Source organism: Neophocaena asiaeorientalis, unplaced genomic scaffold, assembly GCF_003031525.2.
Source record: "Neophocaena asiaeorientalis asiaeorientalis breed wild unplaced genomic scaffold, Neophocaena_asiaeorientalis_V1.1 scaffold433, whole genome shotgun sequence".
Taxonomy (NCBI): Eukaryota; Metazoa; Chordata; class Mammalia; order Artiodactyla; family Phocoenidae; genus Neophocaena; species Neophocaena asiaeorientalis.
In genome coordinates this window covers 2,266,100-2,284,495 of record NW_020175040.1, presented here as the reverse complement: position 1 = coordinate 2,284,495, position 18,396 = coordinate 2,266,100, and the positions used below count along the sequence as shown (strand labels likewise).

The following is an 18,396-nucleotide window of genomic DNA, read 5'->3' as shown; positions in this document are numbered from 1 at the left end:
TTTCACCTTCCTTCTGACACCGATCTCTGAGTTATACACTCTGAAGTCATTCATTTCCGCTTAGTGTCTGACAAGGGCAGGGACTGCGCTGTCTCCTTCACAGGTGTGAAGCCGGCCTGGCCCTGGCAGGTGATCAGTAAATCACAGAATGAACAAGTGAATGAAGAAATGAACAGATGAAGGAGTGAGGCTCTCGGGTGTGGAGGAAATGGCACGAGTTCTCTGCGCAAACTGACCCACGATCCCGGCCCCGCAGCAGGTTCAACCCACAGCACCTCCTCCTGGGCGCCCCCCGTCCCTGGCACTGGGAGACAAAGCACCCTCTGTGCCCTCAGCAGTTCTGCTGTTGGAGCACGGAGAGTGGGGACATCATTTACAGTTTTCTTTTCTCGATCACTCTTTAAAAAGGCCTTAAAGTCAGACGTACTTTATGGGAAAACCAGTCAATTTACCATGCCGATGACAAGCTATCGCTAAAGGGGAAACTTGAAAATGTATATAAACACACTAGCTTCAAACTGTGAACAGTGTCCTCTCAGGTGAGGATGGTCTAGGAGGCTCCCTACGGCTACTTCAAATGGTCCCCTATTCTGTGACAGCGGCAGGGGAAACGCACGGGGTCAGGCGGGTCCCGGCAGACCAGCCAACGTCTCAACTGTGTCCGGACCTGTCCCCACACAGATGTGAGAGAGAGCCCTCAGTGTCGTGCCCGGCACACAGCGTGTTCAGTAGAGGTCAGCTCATCCCCGTCCTGGGTCTCGAGCTCGAGAGGGACGTCTGTGTCCACCTGCATCATTTAGAAATCTCATCACAGGCCCGTCCTCACATCTCACGGCAGCTTCTCCCGCTTGGAGAAACTTTAGTTCACAGAAACGGTGCCGTTTTACCGAGATGCTTCAAGCCCGGGAGCCGCATGACCTCAGGGGCTCTTGGTTGGTGGGTCGGTGGACAAAAGGAGGGGTTGAGCTGCTCCAGAGCAGCCCAGCCCTCCCTCCGCCCCCCAGGGACCCTGGACTCTGCCCCTGGGCCTTGAGATGAAGCACCACAGACGATTCCTCTCCTTTTTTGGTAAAAGAGGAAGTTTCCACTGAATAAACCCTCTAAGCAAGTTTTCCGATCTGGTGACATCTGCAGAACAGCCGAGGAAAGAAATAATTACTATTATGGTGCCAAAATGATCCAGCCCTTCTCCACGACTCTGGGGAAGACAGCTGGCCCGTGCCAGCCAACTTGGTTTTCTGTGTTGAAGGACGGAAGCAAGCGTGGCAGGGAGGGCGGTCTCAAAGCTCCTAACGAGAGCAGAGCGGAGAGGAGGGGAAGAATCATGCGTTTACTGCACATGGAGTTCGTGTTGGTTGCAGTGATTTATGGTCTCTAGGGGAAGCCTCAGGCCCATCACAGATGGGGAAAATGTAGCTCTGAGAGAGAGACTGGACTGTCCCAGCCACACAGCCAGAAACACGGGGCCAGGTCCTGAGCCGCGTCCCTCTGGAGCATCACACCAAGCTCGTCCAGGTTGGGCTCACCCTGAAAACGGGGAGCCCCACCCCCGTGGTGCTCAGAGGATGCCGTCAGTGTGGGAAATGCGGTGTGGGGGGGGGGGGGGGGCAGAAGGACTGCGTTTCCACTCCTGGAATCGGCCCAACACTCTCTGTCCATTGGCTGAGCTTGTGTGCCACCCGTGGGGGTCAGGGCATCTTCGAGCAGAGCCCTGGCGGAGGGCTCGGTGGGGAGCTGGCACCCCTCCCCCGACAGACTGCGCGTCATGAGCTGTTCCTGGAGCTGCTCTGGCACTTCTGTCTGTCGGGAGGTGCAGAAACCCCAGGGCCACTTGCCTGGGGACTGCACTCCAAGCCAGGCTGCTCACGGCCATCGCAGGTCTGAAAGGGCCTGCGACACCTCACTCCAAAGCAGTTTTTCAAAAGTCAAGGTCTTAACAAGGCAAAGAGTGTGGGGATTTGAATCCAGCTTTGCTCCTCTCCCACCTCCCCGCATTGGCTGTGTTGCCTTGGGCAAGTTACTCTCCATCTCTGAGCCAGCTGGCTGCCTCCATGGGCACGTTGGTTGTCTCACCACACTGCTGCAAGGGTTAAATGAGGGGTGATCCATGGAAAAAAATACCAGCACAGAGATGACGGATGTTCCCCAGTGGGAAAGCGTTATTTGATTTTCTTTAAACAGGGCCCATCCTCTAGTCCAAATTCATACACACACACACACACACACACACACACACACACACACACACTCACGCGCATTACCAGCACAGAGATGACGGATGTTCCCCAGTGGGAAAGCGTTATTTGATTTTCTTTAAACAGGGCCCATCCTCTAGTCCAAATTCATACACACACACACACACACACACACACACACACACACACACACATTCACGAGCCTGAACTTGGGCAAACCCAGAGAAACGATCGTTTTTAGTCAACTGCCTCATATCCACAGATGCTCACCGAGACCCTGTTACGGACGCGGCCCCGGGCAGGACCCAGGAAGCGGGTCCGTGGGCTGCTGTCCTGGCGCTTACAGTTGGGTGCGTGCTGGTGGCTGACTACGCTGAGAGGGGCCTGCAGTGTGGGGGTCGTCCCCCGGGAGGTGATGACCAGTCTGCCTGCTTTCTGGGGCTCGCCAGGCAACCCTCTTCCTCCACACTGCTGTGTCAGGCTGGCTGGCTTGGATCTGGGTGGGCGTGAGATGCTAAGGGACGGGGGTCTCTCCAGGGCTCCTCCAGCTCCAGCCGCTTCCAGAAGCAGGGCAGGAGCCCACGGTCCTCCTGGGGAAGCTGCCACTGTGCAGTGGCCTCGGGCAGAGACTGCACCCCGACTTCACGCTCGGTTCCGAGCATGTCCCGCATAGGCCCAGCTCACGCCGCAAGTTTCGCTGGTCTCATTTTTGCAGAGGCAGAGGCCCAGAGAGGCCCGGCACACAGCTCGTCTGGGGCAGAGCCTGGGTGCAGCCACTCAGGGCGCCTCCGTCCCAGCGTGTCCTGCAAACTCACTTCTCCGGCCTGGCCCCTGGGAGCCCAGCTCTCCGGCTCCGACTCGCCCAGGTTTCACAGGCAGAGCTTCCTTTGCGGATATCCAGGCAGGTGCTGAATACGCGAGGTGCCCCCAGGGTGCCTGTCCATGAGATGCCCCTGGTCTGAGTATCCCGCTGGGCTCCTCGGTGGTCTCTGACTTCTTCCTCTTACCGCTAATGGGACAGAAATCAAGGCACTGAGGGTGCTTCCCAGAGCTGTGAGCAGGAGTTCTGGTTCTGGTCCTGGCCCGCCCAGCTCATTGCCTCACCTGGGAAATGGACTGAAGATCTCTCTTGCTACCTTGGGAGCAACGTGTGCAGCGAAATTAAGCAAAGGCTACAGACACCCTCGGGAAAGGGGCAAGCGCAGCTGGGCATTTATTATCTGCAGGTGGGTAACAGGTACTTGTGAAGCACCTCGTCTGCCACATGGGGTCCTTTCCCGGGGTGGGGGGAGGGAACCCGCCGGCTGCTCCCCTTCTCCCAGAGGCCCTGGCCCTTGGCGGCATCTCGGCAGTTATTTTTAGCCCTTGGTGGGACCGGGCCTTGTTGTGCTCCCACTTCCAAAAGGCTCCAGCTCACGGAACAGAGATGAGGCCCCTCCCCCAGGCAGCCCCCCACGGGGCAGTCAGTGTGGCCTTCCCCAGGGACACATCCCAATGAAGCCGACTCTAGCCCCACTGTTCTAAAATTTCTTTCGGTGGCTCCTCTTCCCGGTCCATCTGCAGCCAGTTATTTCTAATGTTAACGTACTGAAGGGCAGCGGCAGCTTCCAAGCCTGGGGAGACGTGTGGGGGACCTGGGTCCCGGCCCCAGCCTGCTGTTCAGGGTGGGATCCTGAACCCGCACCCACCGCGCCTGAATCGAGGAGACGGGCCATCCCTGCAGGCTTGCTGCGGCCTGCGGCTTCGTCAGGGACCAAATGAGGACGGCAGCTACAATCACCATTTCAGCTTCAGTCACGAGTCCGCGTGTAGGGCCCGCGCCACCCCTGCCGGGCTCCCCTGGGCCAGGCCTGCTCACCCTCGGGCCTCCCGGGTGGTGACCATGGGAGCTCTGCATCCAGGCACCACCGCCAGCATCCCCACCTCACAAGGAAGGGGGGCCGCGGGTCGCGTCCCTGACCACACCACCTGCCTGGTGGTTTGAACCCAGGCGATCACCCCAGGTCCTGCCACTCACCCTGGCCGCTCCCGGCCCCTGGTCTCACGTGCGCTGGAAGAGCCTGCGGGTCCCTAACACTGGGGACAGGTGCCGATCCACCCGACTTGAACGTCTTCAGGAAAAGACTCAGTGTTTGCAGATGGGAAAAAATAATCCAAAGTAATTGTTACCTAAGCGGGTGCAGACTTTCAATTTAGAAGGCGTCTGGCACGCGGTGGGGAGGAGCTGGCCTCGTGGAGCGCGATGCAGGGCACGGGCTGGCGTGCTCGGGGGTCGCCAGGGCTGCCGGCGCATGAACCCAGCAGCCAGGGAGCAGCTGCCTGGGAAGAAAAGGCCCAGAGGGCACATCTCCAGAGCTCATTTTTAAGACGCCCGTGACCAAGGGTGTCATAAATTGACAGCTAAAGGCACCACCCTCCCGAGCCGCCTGGCCAGCAGCCCGTCCACAGCTGCAGGCTCTGAAGGGTCAAGGACAGCTCTGACTCGGCCCGGAATGGGAGGCTCCGGACACTGAAGGCCACGAGGCCCCCTCCTTCCCGCCCAAACCAGGCGGGGACCTCTGCTGTCCAAGCACAAGGGCCCCGGACATGTCCTGCTGCTGACCCGGTGCAGGCCCGGGCTGGTGTCCATTTCCTGCTCTGCTCTGACCTCTGCGCCCATGACCCTGCCCTCCGTGGGGTCTCCTCCAGCATCCTCCTTCCCCCGACCCCGTCTCTCCCCATCTCGCTCCCCCCAAGGATGGGCCCCGACTGGAGAGAGGAAGGCAGTGACCTCAGGGGGCCACTCAGCTTCCTTATTTCCCAGTCATGACACCTCCCCTCAGGGAGTGACCAGGAGAAAAAGTCCTGCCTCCAAAGCTGGAGGAGCTAAGAGGCCAACGCGTGGACAGACAGCCAAAAAGGCACCGTGGAGAAGAACCTTCCTCTGCTGGAAGGTGCTGCAGGAGCACTGAGGGGACCCGGGGCAGGGACACCCGGCGGGAGGGTGGGCACTGGCAGGCCCGCAGCTGGTGCTGGAGGTGGCCAGGCCGCCGGGTAGGCTGCAGCCGTGGGCACACGCTGGTCCAGCGCCCACACAAAGCAGTGCGTTAGGAGGTGGCTGACGCTACCCAGGCCTCCAAAATCCCTTGGCCACGTGGGCAGCACCAAGCTGCCTAACGGTGGTTGTAGAGACCCAGGAGCTGATCCGTTTGAAGCAGCCAAGCCCTGCTCGGCACCCTGGTCCAGGCCGTCTGTGAGGCTCTGGTACCAGCAGGTTCCCTTCCTCCCGAGCAGCTGATGGTCCCCAAGCCCCAGGCTTTGGTCACCCAGCCCGATCATGGCTTCTCTTCTCAACCGTCCGCATCCTGGATGGTGCAGGGAACCCGCATGCCCTTCCTACTACGTGACCTGGCCTCTGCCTCCCCAAAGCTTGGGATGCTCACCTTTAATGCAGGAGGACACGCCTCTGGCTCGTGGTGCCTAGCTCGTGACGGGGAAGCCCGTGCCCGCGTCCTGCCCGGGCCTCTGTGCCTCTGCACCTCTGCCTGGATGGAGTCCCAGCTGTCATTCAAGTCTCAGCTCACCTGGAGCCATTTCTGCAGGGACCGTCCCCCCGCCCTGGCTGTCTCGTTCTTCCCTGTTTCCCTTACCCTAGTGACCTGCACTTGGAGGGGGTGGGGCCTGTGTGGGTGTCAGGTGTCCAGTCCCCACAAGGGGCCAGGCACTCTACGTGCACTACCTCACTTGGTCCCTTCACTGACCCTATGGGGTAGGTAGAGACTTTGATCCTTCTCTTGCTGTAGATGAGAACACTGAGGTTCAGGGAGCCTGGGTAACTTGTCCAGAGTCACACAGCAAGTAAGTGGTTGAACTGACTTGAACTCAAGTCTTCCAGATACTAAGGTACATGTTTTGCTCTACTTTCAAATATAACCTACATATACGTTAAAATGAGGTCCATCTTCTCTCAGTTCCTGACGTGTGGACAGAGCATCCGTGGTGCTGAGAAGAACTCCCTTCCCTAGAATTATCCACTTTTCCTTTTTAGCACAGCACCACGTGTAGGTAATTCGACTGTTCTCCTCCAACACGTGACACACCTGAACACTCCAGAAACTGCTTCCTCCAGAGACGGAGAGTGGAGACTGTTTTCTCCTTACCAGAAAGCCTCAAATATTTCCACCTCGGGGCCAGGTGAGTAGTTTTGAGTGAACAAACACTCCCTTGGAGGAAATTCCTTTAGAAAGGTAACAGGGTGGCAAGTTACCAGGTACTTCCTGCCCTGAGACGAGAAAAGACGGCACTGGGCTTCCAGAAGCATCCATGTGGCTCTCAAAGCCCCTCACGCTGAGCCTGATGCAGGATTCAGACCAAAACTTGCCTCTAACCCTCAAAAGGGCTGCGTGTTTTTGTCACCTGCTTCACATGTGAATAGATCAGGGCACCTTCCCCAGCAATCACTGTCTAAATGTCTTTATTTTTATTCATTGTTTTTTTAAGATTTTTTTTGATGTGGACCATTTTTAAAGGCCTTATTGAATTTATTACAATATTGCTTCTATCTTGTTTTGGTGTTTTGGCCGTGAGGCATGTGGGATCTTAGCTCCCTGAACAGGGATCGAACCCGCACTCGCGGCGCTGGAATGCGAAGCCTTAACCGCTGGGCCGCCAGGGACGTCCCCTATATGTCTTTAAAAATGGAATCAGTCGTGGGTAAAGAACGGACATGATAAACGGAAGCCCCCAGATGGTGATAAAGAGGGTGCTCGGTGACAGGGACATCCCTATAGAGGTCCCGTCGAGGGTGACATGGAGTTCGGCTTAAATAAAATGGGGGGTGTGAGCCCCTTGCTTCAGAGGAGATGGGAAGCACGCCCCTAGTCTGCGGGGAGAGGGACGAGGTCCTCTTCTTGAAGACTGCGTCTGGGGACGCAGAGAGCAGGGGTCTGGGGGTGGGCGGGGGGCAGCGCCGATATCTACTGATATTGATACGCGCCCGGCAGCTACCACATCATGTTTCCTCACCAGGCAGATGCTCTGACTCAGTCACAGGTGGGGAAACGGAGGCTCGGGGAGGCTTAGTGCCCTGTCCAAGGTCACCGGAGTCGTGTACTCTGAAGCCTCTCCCCATGCTCACCCTCCAGGGAAGACCCGTCCCCCTTTACCCCCAGGGACACTTCCACCAGAGGCCCAGGGTACCTGCCGCCTTCCCTGCCCTGGGAGGCTCTGGAGGTAGGTACCCGGGTCTGTGTCATTTCTGCAGCCCACGCCCAGCACAGACTGCACAAGGGAGGTCCCCGGGCTGTATCTGCTGCAGGAGATGCCCAGTCTGCTGACTGCAGATATTCCACTTCCAAGTTTAACGACACTGACGCTGCACTTTTTGTTTTTTGGCCGCACCACATGGCATGCAGGATCTTAGTTCCCCGACCATGCAGTGGAAGCGTGGAGTCCTAACCACTGGACCGCCAGGGAATTCCCGACGCTGCACCTTATTTAAAGTAAATTCTACCCAAGAAACACCTGTGGTGACCCTGGCCCACTTCTTGGAACCTGCCCAATTGAAGCTGAAAATGTGGGGGTGGGCCCAGCCGTCGGGGTTTCCACCAGCCTTCCCGGGACCCTGGCCTCCCCCAGGTGTGAACCCCATCTCTCCCACTTTGTCTCAGCCACAGGTAACTTCACTGTTGTTGGTATCATCGTCATCACCACCTTCATTTTACAGATGAGCAAACGGAGGCTCGTGGACGTTTTTGCTTTACTTAAGAAAGAGTCAATCCCAAACAATCCCATGTCAGAGACGGATATCCAAGCTGGCAGGTCTGGGGATGTGTAACGTGAATACAGAAGGGCAAGGAGGAGGGACCACGAAGGCCTGGAAGGGACCCAGAGGCGGCCGGGGCCTGCCTTCTGCGTCTGACGCCTGCACCCACCGCGGGTGGGGTCCCGTGCCCTCTCCAGGCATCCACTTCACTCTCATGTTTACTACAGCAAGAAAACGTACACAGTTTTCAACCACTGGAAACAGAACATATGAGTGTAACTGACAGCAATTATAGACTAGATCCCACAAGGGGCCTTGACTCAAAACTCTCCCTGTGTGGAAAACACACAGGTAGCTTCTTCTCCCCTGAATTTCCTGAATACTCTTCTTCTGACGGGGCAGGGCTCCCACCAAAGAGAGTCAGGCTTAACTGCCACCCACAGACACTCCCCCAGAGCTTCCTCTTCTCACATACACCCCAGCCCTGTCTGAGTTTTTTTAAAAAGTTAAAAAATAAATAAGACACATACAAACTGCCTTTAACACTTTCCCTCAAATATTTGCAGATATTAACTCACTGTTAATCAGCTAGGAATGGTTCTTTTATACTCCGTAAATAAAGAGAGGGCAACTCGGGCCCCACCAATGTAACTCTGAATGCACCACGGTGCAGAGTCAGGAGGCTGCTCGTGGGAAGGGCCTGGAGCCGCTGTGCTGGAGACGGAAGGGATCCCGCCGCCCAAGTCCTCCCAACACTCCTGCCCCAGCGGCAGGTGGGACTGGGGGCTGCCCGCCTCTCCGGCCCCTCTCCCCTGCTCATACCACTGCTCCAAGGGGTTTCCAGTGAGTCACCATGAGCAGCTGGTGACCAGGGACGGCGTGAACGAGAGGCCGGGCTTCCTCAGTGCTGTATTTAGAACAGCACAGAAACTCCCACCCCTGGTTCTCCACCTGCTCAGACCTCGCGGAAGCTCCCCCAACTCTGCCTGCCGCCCCCTCCCTCGCTGGCCCTGCCCTGGATCCCATCTCGCCGGGGGTTACTCCCTGCTTAGCGTCCTTCCCGAGCGTCCACAGGGTCTCACCACAGAGCCCTGAGCTTCGCAGGCCAGGGGCTGGCTCCCCCTCCGTTCCTGGGGCTAGACTCCAGGATCTAGCTAAACCCTCGGGCCGGGAGTCCCATCTGAACAGGACATAAGCATGTGATCCCATGCATCTGAGTTTTGCCAGTACCGTACGGCCTCCTCTGCCTGGAACGGTTCTCAACCTCAGCTACTCGTTAGACTCACCTGGGGGATTTCAAAGGTCTTGACACCACGGCCACACCAAAGTCCCGAGAGATCAGAGTCTCTGTGGAGTGAGGGGCCCCAGCATCAGTATTTTTCAAGGCCCCCACCGCAGTGTTTCAGGGGCATCCCCGGAGAGGACCATGGCTCTCAGCTATGGGCCCCTCCTCTACACCCTTTCTTCTCCCCTCAGGCTCCTCTACTCAGCCGACAAGACCCAGAACCTCGCCAACCTGCCAGGCTTTGGGAAGCCGTGTGCCGCTGGGTGGCCGAGCCTGCCTCGAGCACCTGAGTTATAGGCCTCGAGGCTCCTCTGCCCCAGCTCCAGTCGACAGCAGCCCCGCCCCAGCCTTAGCCACCAGACCGAGTCCTGGTCCCTCTGCTGGGTCCTCTCCACCCTGCTGACGCTGACACTTTCACGTGAGTGTTTGCTGATATTCACAGCATCTCTGGTCTGATCTATTCCGGGTCATACACTCCTTCGTTCATTCAGCAAACACTGGTGATGCCTCTACTCTGCTCAGGCCTGGGCTGCACAGCAAGGAGAAGGCTGTGGGGCTGAGGGAGAAGCGAGCACACGACACCATAAGTCAGTTTCCGCTGCCTCCAACCAAAGGAAGAGGTACCCCTCAGGGTAAAACTACTAGGACAAAGCTGAGCGCTTCACGGGGCTGCTTAAGGGGGCTGGGGGGACAGGTCCCTCGGCCATCAGGATGCCAGTGCCTGTGTCCGTGCACTGCTCCTTGTACAGGACCTGACCCCAGTTAATGCACGATTAGCAACCTTCACCGCTACATACTGATGATCCTAATACTAGCCTTCACATCTAGACCTTCTGAAAGCACACAGAAAGGTGACACGGTGAGCTGAACAGAGCTCAGAAAACATATAAAGTAGACACGGATGAGAAACGCTCTCTTAAAGAACACGCCTGGAAGCACGGCTGTCAGAGGAGACGGTGCTTTAGCGTCCATCCTGGGTGCCTTTCTTAGCAACCAGGCCCTGTTTTGTCCGAACCAGCAAACACGCAGCAAACAAGTTAGATCTCTCGCCTCCCTTGCAGCTGGGGCCTGGCCGTGTGATGCTGTCCTGGAACCTGCGGTGTAGCTGCAACACGACGGGGAGCTCTGTACTGCCTCCTGCTGAGCCCGGGAGCTGGAGCCGGTACCCGTGGGCATGAAAGCCATGCAATGAGAACAGCTGAGCAAAGCTACAGAGGGAGCCTTGGGCGTGGATGGCACAGCGGTGTCCCGAAGCCGCCTCGGCCTTCTCATGTCACGGGAGAAAAATAAACCTTTGTTTGTTAAGCTAGCGAGGTCAGGGGTCTGATGCAGTCAAACAGCCCCCGACCGGTACGTGTGCTCTGGTGGACAAGGAGAGCCTCAGACCCTCACCTCTGACTAACTGTTATGAGGGATAGGAAATAATGCACGAAAAGGGCCTTGGTTAGAGCCTGGCATGCAGGTGGCACTCAGTGAAGGGCAGGAATATAATTCTCATTTCTGGCAAAGCCCTGCAGGCCCAGGAGGCCATCCTGTAAAATTCTAAGGTCAAATAGAAAACAAAGGGGCTTCCCTGGTGGCACAGTGGTTGAGAGTCCGCCTGCCGATGCAGGGGACGCGGGTTCGTGCCCCGGTCCGGGAAGATCCCACATGCCGTGGAGCGGCTGGGCCCGTGAGCCATGACCGCTGAGCCTGCGCGTCCGGAGCCTGTGCTCCGCAACGGGAGAGGCCACGACAGTGAGAGGCCCGCGTACCGAGAAAAAAAGAAAAAGAAAACAAAGGTAAACGGGATGCTAATTGAGCACCTTGCTGTGCACACCAGGCGGCCAGCCAGACCACCCAACCCAGCGTCTCCAGGTTTCTTACTGGAGCACAGCTGAGCAAGAAGATTTAACTTAAAATCAAGTTAGCATAGGATTTGTAGAAACCCGTGTTTCTACAAATTGTGTTATAGAAACCGCCACGAAACCGCCCTTGGTATCTGTTTACTTTGTGAAGCACTTTCCATCTATCCTTCAGCCAATCTTCACCGCAGCCTCTGCAGCCGGGCAGGGGACCCAAGAACCCGGCACCACGGCTCCCAGCCTCGGTGTCCCCCCGTTGGGGCTGGAGGGTGTCTAGGAGCTGGCAGAGTGTAGGGGAAGAGGTACCACCCTCCCCTGGGCCCCTGTATGCCTTATTTTATTCTATCACTGCACTGTCTGGCCCGTTTGGTAGATGAAAAAACTAAGGCTCGGAATGGTTAGGCGTCTAAGGCCCACGGCTGGAATTGCAGTCCAGTAGACACCTGGCCCCAGGTGTGTCTGCGTCGCGGCCCTTCTGTCATCTGGGGGGCAGGTCCCCCCGGAAGCACAGGAGTGCAGATGACAACCGACAGCAGGACTGGAAACGGGGAGGTTTAGGCCAGCCTGGCACTGGCGAGGCCCTGGAGCCTTGAGAGGTGTTTTTGCTCTGTGTTTTTAATCTTTGTATCCCTCCAATTGGCCCCATAAATGCCCTGACATTTTCCCCACAGAGGTTTTATTTAAATTTAAAAGCTATGCGGGAAAGAATGAAGCACCTCTCTGTAGGCTTCATGCCTGTGTGAACACCAAGTCATGTGCGGTGTGATAAAGGGAGGCTGGGCTGCAGAACCAGCAGGCCTGGGCTCAATCCCCTCCACGTCCCCCGCTCCCCTCCACACCTCTGCGAGAGGCATAACCACCAGTGTCTGCTTCCCCAGCCGGCACAAGACCCCACAAAGGCAGCCCAGCACCCGCTTTCTCCCACTAAGGAAGCCACAGCCACACTCATCTCCAGACAACCAAAGTCACACTGGGTTCGTTTCTTGAATAAAACACCTCCCACAGGCACTTGCCAGAGAGATTTCCCATGAGTCGTTGGAAGAAACTGATCAATCAAGGAACTTAAAACAGGTGAACGCAAACAAGCAGCTTTGAGCTATATTCAGAATGTCACAGAGAGCCAGGCCTCAGATCTGGATGGTAATTTGGAAACATCAAAAGGCAGGCTGTTTCTTCTCTCTTTACTCTAAAAAAGAAGGCTTTTCAAATTGTTTTTCAAACTTCTACGGCCAGACAGCATAAATAAGGCACGACAGTTACTCCCCCGCCACAGATTTGGCCAAAGGCAGCTGATAAGAGGGTAGTTGACCTCAAGGTTAAAAGCAGGTAACTTAAAATTCCGTTGGAGGTGTTTCGTGTTTGCATAGTACAAACATTCTTTTCTTTCAGAATGCCCCCATGTTGTTCAGCTCACTTCAACAAACGTTAACAGAGACAAATGCGATAGGAAGAAAGTCATTCCTATCATGGGCCTTACAGTGTAGAAGGTGTCAAAGTTAATAATGACAGTCCCACAGTGAAAATCAGGATAATCCTCGGATATTCTCTCTCAAACAGTCTCACAAATATCACCGGGACTGTTTGCAAAGCACTACAGAACATTATGACCACAGTAAATTTAGTCAATATTCTCAGTTATGAGGACCCTTGCACATATCTGGCTGAAAAAGGGCTCTTGGTAGACCAAACTGCAGTTCCTTATATACAAAACGCCCCAGGCAAGCTTTCCCTCCTGTCACAAGGACTCCCAGGCCTGTCACTTCTCCCCTACCCCTCTTTTCACGTAATTATTTCCCTATCAGATAAAACGGAAGCAACGTTTCTGGATCTAGGCCAGGATGATAGATTTCTACATTGAAGCAGTGCAGAAATCACCATGGTCCGTCACAAGGAACTCTTCATTCTTAAGACTGTTAGACAAAGAAAGATCTCGACTGGGAGCCTTCCCAGCCACAGAGAAGGTCACCCAAACGATTAAGGAACTACATACTGATTTAGGCAACAAATTCTGATGGTTACTATGGATTTTGTTACTGATGAAGAATCAGAGACTCGGCCTGGGGACGTGTGTGTACATGTGTGAGTGCATCTGTATGTGCCCGTGTTCGCGGTTTTCTCGTGACCACACGGCCCTTGAGACCCTTACTGTTCTCCTGGTCTGAGTGCTTTGGAAGCAACCTGAGGCCGCACTGGGCTGTGTAAGGCACCTGCACTGAGAACATGGCATTACCTGAAGTCCTGTGGGGGAAACCGGGGCCCGCTCTGTGCAGAGAGCGCTTTATAAACGTGAGAGAGGGTGACTTGGCCTGAGGCAAGTTCTTACACAAACACATCCCGACTTTGGGGCTTTTCAGTGGAGGTTTCTAATCAGCCTGCATTCAATCCCAGACTCAACAGAAACTGCTGGTCAGACACATTTCTGGTTTACATAACTGCACATTTTTTACTTACAAACATCCCGTGGAGAACGTCTTTTCCCAGTTTCAGTGCATGAATCAGAAGTGGAAAACTGAGGAGGAGGGAGGACTGGAAGGGGGCGCCCCGGAGCGGGGGCTCAGCCCCGGGCTACTCACCATGGTCGTGGGCGAACACCAGCAGCTCCAGCCCCACCAGCATCCGAGCCAGCTCGTCGTAGCGGCCACAGTGCTCCCCCGCTCCGTGGGACACAAAGACCAGGGCCCTGCAGGGATGAGAGACGGCTGTTAGGAAGGCGCAGGCCATGGAGGCAGTGTCCAGGGCGGGGCAGGGCTCCCGCAACATCAGCGGAGAGTCAAACACTAAATCACGGGTCTAAGTGAGAGGGCACGCTGTTAAAACATGGGCTTCAGGGTCACCCAGATCGGAGCCGGTTCCTATAGAACAGGCACCACAACAGTGTCTCCAGCCGGGGGCTGAGGGAGTCCCGGGAGCTCACTTCTGCAGGTGCTGGCTTACGGCGGGTCCTCCATCGGCCCCACCCAAGGGGACAGACCTGAGCCAATCAGGGCACCAGGGTCGCAGCCGCAGTCACTGGCTCAAGCGGCTCCAGCCAAGCGAATGGGTCCAGGAGGAGCCGACCCTAGAGGACAGGTCAACCCAAGAGAGGAGCGGCACGTAGGGGGAACCCAGTCCTAACGGTGTTGTCTGGGCCCTGAATCCAGCCAGACCTGAAGCCAGCACGCTCCCAGCCCTGCTCCTGGCTGTGCCGTGCAGGCACTGGGTTTTCTGTCACTTGTGCCGACAGGCAGTTCTTCCCACTGTCGTGCGGATAACTCCATTTGCACGTGCTTGCCCTCAGCTGCTGGAGTTTGTGCTCCGTGTGCACCTTTTCTTCTCTTCCCCGCTTTGCCTACCCGGCTCCCTCCTCCCTCCCTTCCAGGCCCCACTCAGGGCCCCTCCTCTGAGGGAGATTCCACAGCTTCCTCTGGGCTCCAAACCCTCTGCCCAGCAGGGGCCAAGCAGCTTGCTGCCCTCCCCGCTGGCTGTAACCTTCTTGAGGACACACTGACTCTCTCTGTCTCTCTCTCTCTGTCTCTCTCTCTCTCTCTCTCTCTCTGTCTCTCTCTCGCTGCCTCTTTGTGGCTGGCACGGTTTTGAGCTACAGCTGGCACTCTGCAAATGCGGTTTGAATGAATGAAGGAAGGAAGGAAGGAAGGAAGAGGCTGTGACGTTCTGAAATAAACACGGTGTCTCGCACCCAAGATCTGTGCAGTGGAAGCCTCAGGCCTGGAAGCAGAGCCTGGCCGGGCGCCCAGTCCCCCAGCCGCCGAAAGCCTTCCATGTGGTGAGCCCACCTGCGGACACACAGAGCAGCCCCCATCGCGCCGCGGCTCACCCCAGAGTGACCCAGCAGTGGCGGGTTACAGGAGGGCCCTCAGATTCTTGAATATACAACTGCCCAGTCTAGTACTCAGCATGCGGCCCAGAGAGGCTAGAGTCCCCTTCAGGCAAGGGAGGAACTCCTGTGAGCCACGCCCATAAAGAGGAGGGGGAGGGAGAGGGGGCAGGAGGGGGAGGACAGCAGCTGCCCTTTCACCGAGCATTTACCATGTGACAGTTCCTCCGCTAAGTCCACATACAGGTTTCTAACCCTCATAATCATCCTACCTTTACCTTCTTTACAGCTGAGAGTGAAAACCAGAGAGGTCACACAACAAGTGGGTAAAATGTAGAGCAGAGCATGTCATCACCCGGCTTTCAGGTCTCCAGCGGGCAACCAGCAGGCCCAGAGTACAGGTCGTCCTGTCCCTTCCTGTCTCACCACTCCTCGGCCCCTTCCCGCTCACCGCCCGTCCTCACGAGGAGCTTCCGGCCATTCTTCAGCAGCACCAGCTCTTCCCACCTCAGGGTCTTTGGCGCGTCTCCCCGGAGGACCCTCCCCCAGACCTCCCATGGCTGCTCCTCGTGCCTGGGACTCATGGAAGACGTCTCCTGGAGCGGCCTCTGTGCCTCTGGCCTTTCTGACCTGCACTGGGCCCTCACTACACATCACAGTTTGCCCTTGTTTGCACTGGGCCCTCATTGTACGTCACAGTTTGTCCTTGTTTACACTGGGCCCTCACTACACCTCACAGTTTGCCCTTGTTTGCACTGGGCCCTCATTGTACGTCACAGTTTGCCCTTGTTTGCACTGGGCCCTCACTGCACGTCACAGTTTGCCCTTGTTTGCACTGGGCCCACACTGCACCTCACAGTTTGTCCTTGTTTACACTGGGCCCTCATTGCACCTCACAGTTTGCCCTTGTTTGCACTGGGCCCTCACTGCACGTCACAGTTTGCCCTTGTTTGCACTGGGCCCACACTGCACGTCACAGTTTGCCACTGCTTTGTTATTCACTTGCTCGCTTGGTTCCTGGCTCTCTCCTCCACTTCGAGGTCAGCTCAAGAGGCCAGAAGCCTTGTCCACCTTGCTGCTGGCAGAATCCCAGAGCTGCCCCAGCCTAGTGGCACTGGCACATATGTGGTGAGCGAGCAGACTCCTGGGTTCTCTCTGCAGCTCCCCTCTGCACCCCGCATTTTATTCTCTGAGCGGCACACAAAGCCCCAGCACTAACCTCAGTTTCCTTCTGCATCTGTCCTCCCTGCCCTTTTCCTAAAATACAACAGAATCTCACACCCTCTTCACTGCTCCACGGAATGTCCAGCCACCTCTGCTTGATCAGATGTCAATGTGGGCAGATTACACCTGCCCACCTGACACTTCCGGGGTCGGCTGACGGGATGTCCCTCAGCTACCCAGAAGCATGGCTGGAACCTCTAAAGAGCCATCACCTGCCATCGGCACAAGGGGCTGTGCTCCCAGAAGGGGCAGCTCAAGCACTTTAATATCCTTGGGGAACGCGGCAGCTGCTGGATTAATTCAGCCCACGGCTAACGTGGACAGACAAGCCGGGTCACGTGACAGCCAGCCTCTCCCTGCGGTCAGGACCCACTGGGTGGAGGAGGACTTCAGGGTCTCAGTTTGCATCCACAGGGGTGGCACACGGCATCACTGCCACCATGCCTGGAACTGTCCGTTAACAGAACCCAGCCTGGACACAACGTGTGGGAGAACGGGTGCTCTTACTGTACAGGAACAACTTCTCCCCCAGTGGTTCTCAACTTGGGCCACACCTGAAATCACCTGCAGAGCTTTCCAAAGTGCCAAGGCTGTGTCCCACCCCTGGAAGCTGCTCTGGTTAACTGGTCTGGGTGGGAGAGTGTCCCAGAGGTTCCGCTGTGCGGCCGAGGCAGAGAAGCACCCCTCACCACGTGCAGTGTGGCCAACGATGCTGCTCAGACGCCACGTGGGATCCCCAGTGGCAAGAAAGCAGCCCTTCTGGCATGGAGACTTCTGGAGCCACTTATCTCCCAGAGGGACATGCTGGGTAAACCACAGGCTTATCTGGATCGCTGTAGAGGCTTCTGAGCCATCCTGCCGACACCCCTTTGGAAACAAGCAGACCGACGTTTTTCACCTGCAGCCTCGCCTCCCCCAGACCCAGGCCAGGCTTCTCCACAGACACGTCCTCCGGTACTGGCCTCGACTGGTCCTAAGCTCCTGCTGCCATTAAGTGGGTTCCCCTTAGTTGCTAGTTTCAGCTCTCACCTGGACCCCAATTCTGAAACACCAGTCTGCCCTCCTGCTCCCCACACTTCCCTGCTCCCTGGACCTGAGCCTTTATTTTGTAGAACGCGTCTAGCAAAGTGAAGATCCAGTCACATGAGACTTCTCGCTGCGTCAGAGAGAAGCTACAGGCCCCGTGGTCACGCCCTCATCTCCCTTCTCCCCTCGGCCGAGGGCTACCCTTCTTCCTAGCGCTCAGATAAGCAGATCGGGGTGCACTGCTAAATGTTTAATAACCATAGGGAGTGGTCCTCATTTGTAGTGTTTGCCAGTTTCCACGGTGTAAATGCTCTCAGCACAGCGGATTTCAAGTTATTAATGTGACACCACCGGACACGGTGCTGGGGAGAGGTGTACATAGTCGACTCCCGAGAGCCAGGCAGGTGGGCGCCGGCACGGAACCCCTGCGCCAACCGAGGCCTCTCTGGGGACCCCTCTTTTCTGACTGTGCTTGGACTGTCGCTTGGGTCTCAGGCCTTTTCTGACCACCTCAGGTGAAGGGTCCCTTCAGCACGCGACACCGGCTGAAGTACTGGTCCACGGCCACGCTTTGCTTTGCCTCCCCGACCCCTGACCGGCACGTACTCTCCAGAGCAGAGGTCTCATTTAGCTCATTTACGACCAAGTTCTCAGCTGAGGAAGATGCTGGCACACACAGGAGCTTAGGAAGGATGTGCTGACAGGCTGCAAGACCCCTGGAGCCTGGATCCCTCTGCCCACCGCATCCCACAGGCTCAGACCTCATGCCCGGGGTGTCCCTCTGCCTCGCCCCACCCACCCGTCAGGACAGCCCCCTCACCCGGCAGACCTTCCTGCCTCCCCCACCCCCAGGCCTGCTGTAGGTGGAGCCCCTGCTCACCGTCCCGTCCTGCGATCTAAACCTGAGGCCGGGCCCCAGCCCCTCCCAGGTCCCCACCTCGCTGCCACGGGAACATCCAGCCATTTCCCGAGCTGCGTGTTTACGCTGTGTCTCTGGGGAAAAGGGAAGCCCCCAGCACATTCACCACTGCATGCTCCTTGGGGTTTCACGAGACCCCGTTATTACATTTCAGCTCTGGGAAACAGCACTGTGGAACCAGCATGCCAAGTAAATAAACACCAGCCTCACTCAAGGCTGTGAACAGGGAGCAACGTCTGAAGCCAGGACAACTTGGTTTGATTCCCGGCATTGCCGCTCGTGACCCCGGGCAAGGCCCCTAGCCACTCACAGGATGGCAGCAACGGCAGTCCTTTGACTGAGATCA

General features: G+C 56.7%; 1 protein-coding gene across 2 annotated transcripts in view; it reads right to left on the bottom strand.

The window, feature by feature from the left end:
• MGLL (monoglyceride lipase) overlaps positions 1–18,396 on the bottom strand; it is a 102,373-nt gene that overhangs the window by 52,538 nt on the left and 31,439 nt on the right. For both annotated transcript variants that reach the window (XM_024763436.1, XM_024763435.1), the window contains exon 3: positions 13,641–13,747. In XM_024763436.1, the coding sequence (XP_024619204.1) occupies positions 13,641–13,747 (107 nt within the window). The remainder of the gene's footprint in view (positions 1–13,640; positions 13,748–18,396) is intronic.